At 37.3% G+C, this 10837-nt stretch overlaps 1 protein-coding gene and 1 non-coding gene across 2 annotated transcripts; one reads left to right on the forward strand and one right to left on the reverse strand.

Annotated features, from left to right (window-relative positions):
• Positions 829–4786, forward strand: LOC18596639 (sodium-dependent phosphate transporter 1). Its single transcript, XM_018122849.1, has 11 exons — positions 829–981; positions 1240–1362; positions 1510–1579; positions 1841–1936; positions 2123–2367; positions 2808–2894; positions 3016–3453; positions 3546–3655; positions 3795–3900; positions 3981–4235; positions 4319–4786. The coding sequence occupies exons 1-11, from the start codon at positions 829–831 to the stop codon at positions 4442–4444; spliced, it is 1809 nt and encodes a 602-aa protein (XP_017978338.1). The 3' UTR covers positions 4445–4786.
• Positions 4719–4792, reverse strand: TRNAI-AAU. The gene has a single exon. It is a non-coding gene; the product is annotated as a tRNA-Ile (tRNA).

Consider the following 10837-nt stretch of genomic DNA (forward strand, 5'->3'; position numbering starts at 1 on the left):
AATCTACATGAACATGAATTCCTTGAAAATTCTTTTAATTTAGTGGCACTGTGGAGATAACATATTCCCCCCCAATCTCTTTCGTGATAGAGAAGGGCTGCTGCATCTATCTTTATCTTGTACTACGGAAAATTCTTCAATATATATAGTTTAGGTGAATTGAATTTACATGCTTTTCTTCTTCAACCCTGCAGAGCATCAATGCTTGAATGCCCCCTCGTGCCTCCCTGCAACCTCATAGTTGGCATATTCCATGAATAACCTCTAATTCCAAGTGCTACAACCTTCGTCAGGACCACCCCTACCAAATTAAATTCATGGACCCACCAACATTCTGAAATAAAAACCACATGACAAAATTTTGATCATGCTAATTATATCCACCATGTCACAAAATTTATGTTATTATAATGATTCTTTCTTGCAGAAAATGTAGACTCTTTGGAGTTTATGTTGAAATTTTGTTTGTTTTAATTTGTTTTGTCTCATTCTTGCTGTTCTTTGTCTTATAGATTTGTGGGTTTAAGTATTTGAGCTGGCTTTTATTCGTTGTCATCGAGACTTTAGACGACGTTGGATGGATTTTCCAATAAACAAGAAAGGTAGCCATCAATGATCAAACAAGAACAATGCGTAAAACTCAATTTTGTACACACCCAGACCCAGTAGATGACAAGGAAAACAGCATTAAAAGCTAACAAGAATAGAAAAAGGAAACGACAAAACCAACCTAGACCTTGGGGCCTGGGGGATATATCCAATGTGAATTTTGAGCATTCTAATTTCAAACAAATGGGGTGGTTTTGAGACTAGAGCCGCTGACGAAAAATGTCTCGGGAGAATGAGAATAAAACTGCTGTGGAATTGGCCACCAGGATTGTTGGGAAGTGGAAGGAGACTTATGAATGGATACCCATATTCGGAGGTTTTGCCACTATTGCACTGGCATTTTCAGTTGGTGCCAACAATCTTCCAGCCCCGGTTTGTGTATCATTCTTCCTTTTTTTTTTTTTCCGGGTCTTTCCATGCTTTAAACGAATCACCGCAGAATAATCAAAACACCTTATAACTTACTTGCTAGGCAAGGTATATATATGGCTATGATCATGAATTTGAACCTTTTGAAAACATTAAGGTCCAGCATAGATGATCTAGTGAAAAGCACACGATTCTTAAGCTTAGCAACACATGTTTTTCTTATGACATCTGAAAATGATTTTTTTTTCCTTTTATTGGCAGTTCTCAACATCTGTAGGGTCAGGGGCTTTAACCCTTTTGAAGGCCTCAATCATGGCTTGCGCCATATATGTTCCTGGAGCGGCCTCTGCAAGCAACAGTACTGTTAATGCTTTATTTTCTAATGTATGGAAAACATGTCAATATCTAATCCTAACTATTTTTCTGCTTCTTGTACTTTTACCAAACAGAAGCTCTACCCAATGCGAAGATTTCTTAAATGGAAAAGCAATATTTAGTGGTAGAACCTGATGAAGTTTCGTTATCATGCAGTTCCTGAAAGAAAGTCAACCCACCGAAGGTTTCTTGATGTGGAGCATGGTAGTTGTTCTCCTCACAGCGAGTACTTTATAACCCTTTGGTCTCATTTGATTGCTTCTATTATCAATTTTATATAGAGTGGTTTGCTGCCAAGAAGAGGAAAAGAAAGAAAAGGACACGACAAAGAAAAGTTCTAAGCTTTTACAACTACAGTCCAACCCCATATGATTGAAACATTCTGCCACACTTTTTTTCTTTTTCTTTGGCTTGACATTTAAGTGGATAAATATTGCAATTATAATTCCAAAATAATAGTTCATATTTTGTCTTTTGACATGGACAGCGATATGGCTTGCACTTGCAACATTCCTAGAGTTACCGGTGTCATCTCAGCAATCCATACAGGGAGCTATGTTAGGAACCGTGCTAGTTACAGAAGGTTTTGGCTACTTACCACTATGGAACAAGGTAAAAAGGCAAGTACATTCAGTACAATAGTCAAAACAAACCCAATCACAAAGCTGAAAAGCTGTATTAAAGAATGAACCCTAACCAAAGATGCAAAATAAAAATTCAAAAGAATGATCTAAATGATTTTCATTTATTTGTGTGTGGAACTCTTCAGTCCTTGTTCTAAATGATAGCATAATGCAGAATGATAATCACAACTTTAATGGTGGTGGACTGCTCTGGATATTGCTTGAATGGACTTTTGCCCCGTCAATTGCCTGTCTTTGTGCATGTTTCCTCTTTGCTGTCTTGAAGAGTTCTCTACTTCGCCATGAAAATGCAAAGAAAAGGATTCTTATTTTCCTTCCTATTGACTACGGAATATCTGCAGGATTGCTTTGCTTCTTCATCGTGTCTCAGGTTTTTCATATTAAGCCTTTTTTTTTCTTTTTTTTTTAATCTCAACCAATCTCAATTTTCCTATGAAAGATAGTAATCATATCCACAGAACTTCAGACATTATGATTACAGGTTTCTCTCCTTGTGGGAAAGCCTAAAAGGCTTTCTATCCATATCTAATGAGAAATTGTTGGAAGACCCAAAAGATTGTTATAAGTCAGTAGTTAATGACATCCAAAAAAAGAAAAGAGAAAAAAAAAAAAAACTCTAAGCCTTGAACAAACAATGGCTGTGCTGGCAGAGTTTGACATTATTGTCAAACTAGATCATGAAAACAACATTTGCTTAGTTTAGTGCATATAACATTATTTTCTTTTAGTTTAGTGATAGTTAGGTGATTATCTTGCTTTTACACTATTGCCTACTTAATTACTGGCACAGCTTCATCTTTTGGGTGGCAGGTCATAGGAAACTATGTGGATGTTAATAGATTGACTGTTGTAATTGCTGTTGCAGGGTCTGCCTTGATTGGAGCACTATTGTCTTTGGTAAATACTACAATCACAGTATTTCTTTCACGTTATTATTGTAAATTATGTTACCATCCAATGGTTTCTCTTGTTTGTTTCTAATCTTTCATTTCTACTACCCTAATTGGGTTTACCACAGGCTGTGGTGGTTCCGTTGGCAATGAAAAAGCTTGCTGCTACCGAAAATTATAGAACATCCAAGCAAAACGCGTCTATGAAGGATGAATCTGTAGAAAGTCAAGTAACTGAAGGCCAGTCTAGTGGTGCAAAAGTGGATGATGATGTTGATGATATATTGAAAAACTTTATGCAGATGAGAGTCCTTGAGACAGTCTATGAAGAGGAAGAAAGAAGTTGGGCTTCACCGGAAGTGATCCAAGAGTCTGATCAGGTTCAACTTGTTTCTCAGTGTTCTGCTAATACTAGTGCAGAGCAATCCACTCCATTTAAACAGCTGCTTAAGTCTACACCAAACAGGTTGATACAAACAAGGAACTTTCAGAGGATAAAAAAATCAACGCCAATTGAAAATGCCATTAAGTTTGTCAGAGATATCACAAAGTCCACACTTTCCCCTGTAAGTCACGATACTGGTTTGGTAAATGCACAATTTCGTCTGATGAAATGCTGGTTTTACTGACATGCATATATATAATTGCAATGGATTAGGTCCTTGAGTACGACAGAAGAACTCTCATTCGGCATGCCTTGGCTGAAAAATACGATGAGATAGAAGACTACTTCAGTTTTCCTCAACTTCTAGCATCATGCGTCTTTGCGTAGGTTTACTCTAGCACTAAACCAAAAGCACCTCAATTTCCATTTATACTTATTGAAAACCTTGGCAATGAAGTAGCACAACGAAATTTATCAACAGGCATTATAGTTTTCTCAATTAATCTTACCCATGGGATGCAGGCTTATGCAATCCGCTAGTGAGATAGCTGTTATTGTGAATCCATTTGTAGCTATTCTTGATGTGTTCAAGCATAGATCGAAATATTCTGGAAATGGGGAAGATGCGGTGAGTTACTGCAACATTGTTTAATCATTTGTTTTTATAATTAACCAAAGTGCATTTAACCATTCATAAGAGATTATCAGGGGCATCTACAAGTGAAGTGGTGGTTTAGAGGCATTGGAGGACTTGTTGCTGCAATGGGATTTTTCCTATGCGGGTGGAGGCTGACTCAATGCCTTGGTGGAAAGCTGACATACATGAGCAACTCCAGAGGTTGGGCATCCCAGTTGTCAACAGTGGCAGCAATGATTATAGTTGCCATGGTGAATCTACCTGTTTCGAGCGTCCATGCTTTTATTGGTTCCTTGGTAGGAGTTGGGATAGCAGATGACCTCCGCGTAAGATTTCCTCACCCTTTCTTTTCATTCTATTTTCTCCTTAAGTCAAGACAATAACTAATTTAAGGATGCTGTTTTTGCAGAATGTTAACTGGAAGCTCCTATGCAAATTCCTATGTGGGTGGATCATGACCATAATCTTTAGCTGTGGGTTTGCTTATTTGACCTTCTCTGCCTCCATGCACACTCCGGCCTATGCAGTGCCCTGATCTTCGCGTCCATAGGCCCTTCCATTTTGCTCAATCAATGGCTATCTTGGTTCTTCATTTTCCTTGGTCACACCAAATTTACAGAGACTTGTCTTGAATACGACTTAATCCATTCAAATTAAGGGAGTATACACTGTAAAATGGTGAGAAAAAAAATAAAAGAAGAATGTAGCGTTTTAAGTGGTTGGTTTTAGCTAAAATGAAGACGAAGTTGGTTTTAACTTTTGTCATAAATGAACGGATGGAGTTCGAATCCGAAAAAATTTGTTAATTTTGGCCCATGCAGGTCTCGAACCTGCGACCTTCGCGTTATTAGCACGACGCTCTAACCAACTGAGCTAATAGGCCAATTACCATACGATTCTCTTGTGAGATCTAATAAACCTAAAATTGATAAGGCAGCTCCCTTATCATTATTCATCAAGAAATTAACACCTCCAGGCCACTTAAAGAAAATTCCAGGCATATTATGCTATAAACGAGCAAGAATTCTTGCCTTCACTTGTTAATGTCAAATAATTCAATCTTAAAGAAAATTTCAAGCATATTATGCTACAAACGAGCAAGAATGCTTGCCTTCACTGGGTTTATGTCAAATAATTCAATATTATTATTAATATTATTTAATTTGGGCTTTCCCTTAATTTAATTTTGACCAATTTTTCTCGAGATATAAACTTATATAATATAACGACTAACATTCAATTTTTTAGTATTTAATCAGAAATTATGAAACAAATAATGTAGAAGTTCCAAATATAATAATTTAAAGGAAACCAGTATTGTTATTGCGCATCTTTTAGTCACGTCTACATCTAGGCCCGATTTTTTAAGGTCCAAATTGCAATGAATTTTTGACCCAAACCACAATCCCCCCCCCCCCAAGCATTTCCTTAGCACGTGATTTGTGGTGGACTTCCATCACTTTGACTAGAATGTATAGCTAACCTAACTCCACTACTGACCAAGTAACGGAAGGAGCAGAGAGATAAGGTCAGATTGGAAAGGGCCCCGCTCTCCGTAAACCACAATTCTTTCCAATGCTCTTGATGCTTTTCTTGTGAATCAAACTTTCCTAACTTCAACGTTCATCTAATCTTTTGATGGCTGTGGTGTGCACATATACAGAATGTGCGGTAGCTAAATCTAAACTGTCCCTACCAAAAGAATATTGGCAAAGAAAAAAAAAAGCATGTAATGATATGATGACATTGGATAGACATGTCAAGACTAGATCTTCCACATTCCTTTTTAGGCGTACCTGTCTTAACTTTCCTCACGTGAGCGTATTCATCAAGAAAACTCTTCCTTTTTTTCACTTGATTTTGTTGTGGAAAATGACCATGCTAGTTTTCTCTTCATTGGGCAAAAATCTCATGTGAGCCTGAGAGAAACAGTTGATCTTCTTCAAATAGTTAAGAGATTCCTTTTAACGATTTTCGGTTTGACATCGTAGTTTCTTCTCATGGTATGAAATATTAACGAGGTTGTTTTTTAAAGTCCAATTCGAAGTTATTTTTTGTATTATATAAAAATATTAAACTTAATCTTTTTACATAATAAAAAACTAAAGTTCTGAATTTATTACTATTATTATTTCTTTTTTTTATTGATCGTGGGTGGAAGCCGGAAAATGAAGTTGAATTGAGGTCAAGTGGCCTGCAACAGTCACATCTTCATCAATCTATTATAGACCTAACCATGCACGTCGGCGACGTGCCAGCAGCCATCTCTTCCTTGTTCCAGCACCTATCTTTAATTTCCACAACGTTTCAAAAGTTATCATCATTTCCTGATCCAACACAAGTCACTTAAGACCTACATGCAAAAGTCAAATCTTACTCACCGCAATGATCCTTCCCTTGATTTTCTTCCGTCCTCTCCCTTAAAGGTGTAACCGGCCATATTCGAAGATAATGACAATTATTTGCTTTATTATAAAGAATTAGTACTATTACCACATGCTTTTATTTGGTGTTTCCATTTTCAGTCTAGTTGATAAATTATTCTCCATTAAAGGATGGCAGTTGCAAGAGACTGATGGTACTGATTGATTTCTGTTAGACATTGTTGCAGATATATACATATTCACGTCTTCCATGAAGGGCAGTTGGGAGAGATTTGGATCAAAGTCAGCGGATTTATATGTGGAATTTCTTCCTCAAAAGCAAATTAAAATTACTCACACCAAGAGACATAGATAGATTCAGTGTATCCTTGAGATCACGGATTATAGTTTTTTGATACGCCAATAGGAGCTGCCCCAAAACCTCTGCTTTTCTAGGACACATGACAATGTTTAGGTTTATGCGACAAGGCATTAATTGACCAAAGAACTCTGTGAAAATCTCCTTCATCTATGTTTCTTTCCTGCTTACTTAAATATATCATGATCTTCACTACATTTAGGGTCCATAATGAACTTGATTGAGATATTAATTAACAACAGTCACCTGGATATTATGTTTTTAGCTAATAATAAAAGAATTTACATGCCTCTTTGTTATTTTAATCCAGAGGATTAACCTTGTTGTGAGTATCTAATTTGATATTTGTCGATTTTCCTTTGATAAAGTTTCTTGATACGAGCCACTAAATACGCGGCGTGGGTCATGCAAATTGGGCGATAGTCGTAAGTTGTAGCACTGTACTATAGTTAGCATTACCACCCTAGGTGGCTAGCCCCCCTCCAGCCCCTAGTTCCATTTTCTTCCTTTTCACTTTTAGTGGTTCCCGGTAAAACGGTTTGCGATAAAAACCCTTTAATTTGCTAGATGTTAATAAGCTCTTTTCAAAGTTGTCCTTAAAAATCAAAAGCCGACGAATATTGTTCACAGATCACCCCCTGTCTTGCTCCCATATCGACCTTAAAAGAACATCATGGCTGCCTTAAGTTACACACTTTTCTTGAGTTGCATCATGATATTTCCCATGTTCATGCCAACAAGTACTGTTTCTGCAATTCGTATCCATCCGCCGCTCACACCATCAGAGTCTCCAACTGAAGAGCCTAATTCGAACATGCTAGGCGTTCATAAAGCTCCTTCGCCGCAAGAATCACGTGGAAATGCTTTCCGTGTTCTCATGAAGGGTCGCATAACGCCTTCCGGTCCGAGCCACAGGGGCAATGCTGAACCCATTTTCACGAGACATCTCTTGAGAAACAACGATATTATAAGCTTTCAAGAGCTAACTTCTGTGCCAAGCCCCGGAATTGGCCATCGATGACACTTTTTAACTTTGTACTTGTCCTCAGGTTCTTGTTGAACTTCATTTTTTTTTTTATACTGCTCTGGTTGTTTTAGAAACCAAGTGTAGAAAAGGCAAAAGAAAGCTCAATTTTTAATAGCTGGTATAAGATTCTATCTGTATCATGTTTTCAATTTCATTGCAATTAAATCCTTCTGCTTCGATTTTAATATTTATCGCTTGTATTGTTTAATATCCTTCTATTACTCTGTTTTCTGAAGTTTCCTAGAAAGTTCGTGTGAAGGTACTGTGTAAACTGTGTCGGATCGTATATTAATAAAAAGAAACTCATTGGCATGATGATACCCCCTTTTTCATGCTTCTTTTTGTTTCTTTTTTTGAATGTCAATTCCTTTTATCGCAATTCGCACAGCAATGGCCACGGGTGTACGATTCCTTTTGCAGAGGATGTAGGTAGGTACAGCAGCTATAACAATTGCTGACGAGTGAACACATGCTACTTTTAATTTTCATAAAGTTCTTGCCAAAGCTTTAATGGTGCTGTTATTGTTTCTGGGGTCTTATGATCCCACAATCGAGGGTCATAATAGACCTCATGCCCCTGATCATGTGAACCAATTTTGATTTGCATCTCTGCTTTTACTATCTAGCCTAATGGCCAAAGATATCAACACAAGAACCATTCTCATTTTCATTTTCTTTACCCTCCACAACTCTGCTAGTTTCCATGGCCTTTCCCGTACTATTTTCCAGCAGCTTGAAGTCGTGAACCGGTCCAGCATGGAATGCACATCTCCTCAGAAGTGAAAAATAGTTAATGCCCTCCCTAGTCTTTGAAAATATATAGCGAATATGGCAAAATCACATGAGAAGCATTACGTAATGAGGTTAAGCTTTCCCTTCTGCAAATGGAGATTCAACATTTCTAGGAATTTTTACAGCCCATCTGACCATGTGCCCCTTCTGAGTATCAGTAATTAACCAACAAGGAATCGCATTATGTGCTAGCATTCTACTCAAATGCATGCTGTCAATTTATGTCACAGCTTTTCTCGGTATATATGAGAAAATTCTTGGGAAAGAAGGATTAAAGTCTTGGACCTTAAAGAAGAAGATTAGGAAATAACATTAGATTTGAAATTCAAACGAGATCATTGCAGCATAGGAATTATCCACGGAATGAACTTATAATTGTACCAAAAAAAGAAAAACATCTTCAGCATGGGTTTTAAATTTTAATCATTCCGGAATTGATCACCGACAATTATGATTTGTGATTAACTTGCCTTTGACTATTTTTCCATGAACAGAACTTTATCATGAGATCTCAAGATGGTTGAGGAATCCAATTTGTAAGGAAAAATGGGCAGCAGACTTTCCAATTGTTGGGTTTTCTTTTTCTAATAGACGGCTCAAGATATAAAAAGCAACTAAATTTATATGCCAATTTGTGATGGATATAGACCAATGCTTTCTTTTTCATGGTTTGGGCCATCGTTAATTCAAGATCCCATTGTGAGTGTGTTGCTTTCATTTGTCAACTAGATTTAGCCCAGGGACGGGATCTTGCGTGGAAAGTCGACCCAACGATTTTTAGATTGGGACTACAGATTAAATGCAAGAAAACGTATCAAAGTTTTTCTTCAACTCGGAGGTTGTTTTCCATTGGAAATTTGCTCTTAAAGTCTTAACCGAGGTGTAAGCGATAGGGATGTTCTCAGTTGGGTTCATTCTGTCAAAAAATTGTCTACATGCATTTATTCCACATTGATTTCCAGAACGTGAAATTTCCGACATCTTGGAAAATTGCCCTCTCACATTATTAACTTGATTAAGGTGGACTAATTAGACTAGAGATCGAAAAACACGAGTGGGAATTTGGGTAAGAAGATGACCCACGTGTGGTCCAAACCCCTGGAGTCAAACCGTCAAGGATTTTCTGGTAGGCTGCTCTCATGGTGCCCCTTGACTGAGTGACACTGATAGGTCATTTCAAATTACAAATCAAACCTTCCCCGTTTAACATTATACTATACATTATCACATGTTTCACTTAAAGTCGTACTGGGGCAACGTTTAATTGGCTAGGCAAGAGACGAAGAAAGAAAAATGGTCTTTCAATTCTGTCACCTCACTTGTTGATGCCATAACTTAAGGGTACCATGAAAAACTGCCTTCTGAAATCTACATCGTCATATAAGACAGAGATACTGCCTTAAATCAAACAGATTGGATAAACAATTGAAGTCCGATCGTAGAGATTCATGTGCCAAATAAATAAAAGTTTTTGTCACATATAAATTTAGCTCTCTAAATTGGTTCATGTCGATTATGTTCTCAATATCATTAAAGAATTGAATGAAGAACTACAGATCAGAGTAAAAAATCTACCGTTAATGACCATGTTTCTTGCCAAAAGCTGTTGTCACAGAGTTAAGATTCAGACAAATTGATGGTCGACTGAACCACGAACATATGCAAAACGATTTGATTTCAAGTGTTCCCTATATTTGCAGGTGACTGGTGGTTTTGTGGAGCCCTTTTGTTGGTATGGACGAAGGCAAAATTACGTTAGCATTTTTTGATCATTGACAGACAGGATGCTTGAAGCATGAAACTTATGTAGCTCATCACAAGGATTAATCTCGTCATCAACCACTTTTCTTCCACATTTCCTCCCGATCACTTTTTTTTTTTTTTTGAAAGGTGACCTACCGATCACTTCAAACCAACCGAGGCAGCATTGATTAATACTAATCAGCCTATGAGTGGAATCACTTGATCATGCATGGTCTTTTGGGTACTGAAATTTATGTATGATTGAGGTAATTTGTTAACTTAGTGGTTGATGACAGATGATGCCTTAATTTATATCATAGAGAAGTGACTAATCTCACATTAACATGACCCCAAATGCAAAAAGGTTAAGGCAATATCAACCGTCCTATCAAACTTTTGGGACACAAGATCATGTAATCTATGTGGCTTTTTGTCGTGTGGGAAATACCTTTTGTTTTTCCTTTCAACCTGGTATAGCTGTTTTGTCACTGATTATAATTCTCTCTCAAGTTTCAATTGCTGATCAGCTTTGAGAACAGAGCTCTCTGCTAGTCTCAGTTTGCTGACAATTTTTACTCTGCCACCGGTACATAAATTTGCAGCTTTAATGGGCAGCGGTGTTGA

The sequence above is a fragment of the Theobroma cacao genome, chromosome 6, assembly GCF_000208745.1.
Source record: "Theobroma cacao cultivar B97-61/B2 chromosome 6, Criollo_cocoa_genome_V2, whole genome shotgun sequence".
Classification (NCBI taxonomy): domain Eukaryota; kingdom Viridiplantae; phylum Streptophyta; class Magnoliopsida; order Malvales; family Malvaceae; genus Theobroma; species Theobroma cacao.

Coding starts and splice junctions, on each gene's coding strand:
- LOC18596639 (XM_018122849.1), top strand. CDS start 829: ATGTCTCGGGAGAATGAGAATAAAACTGCTGTGGAATTGGCCACCAGG. Junction 1,363..1,509: donor TTAATGCTTTATTTTCTAAT/GTATGGAAAACA, acceptor GTTATCATGCAG/TTCCTGAAAGAAAGTCAACC. Junction 4,236..4,318: donor GGATAGCAGATGACCTCCGC/GTAAGATTTCCT, acceptor CTGTTTTTGCAG/AATGTTAACTGGAAGCTCCT.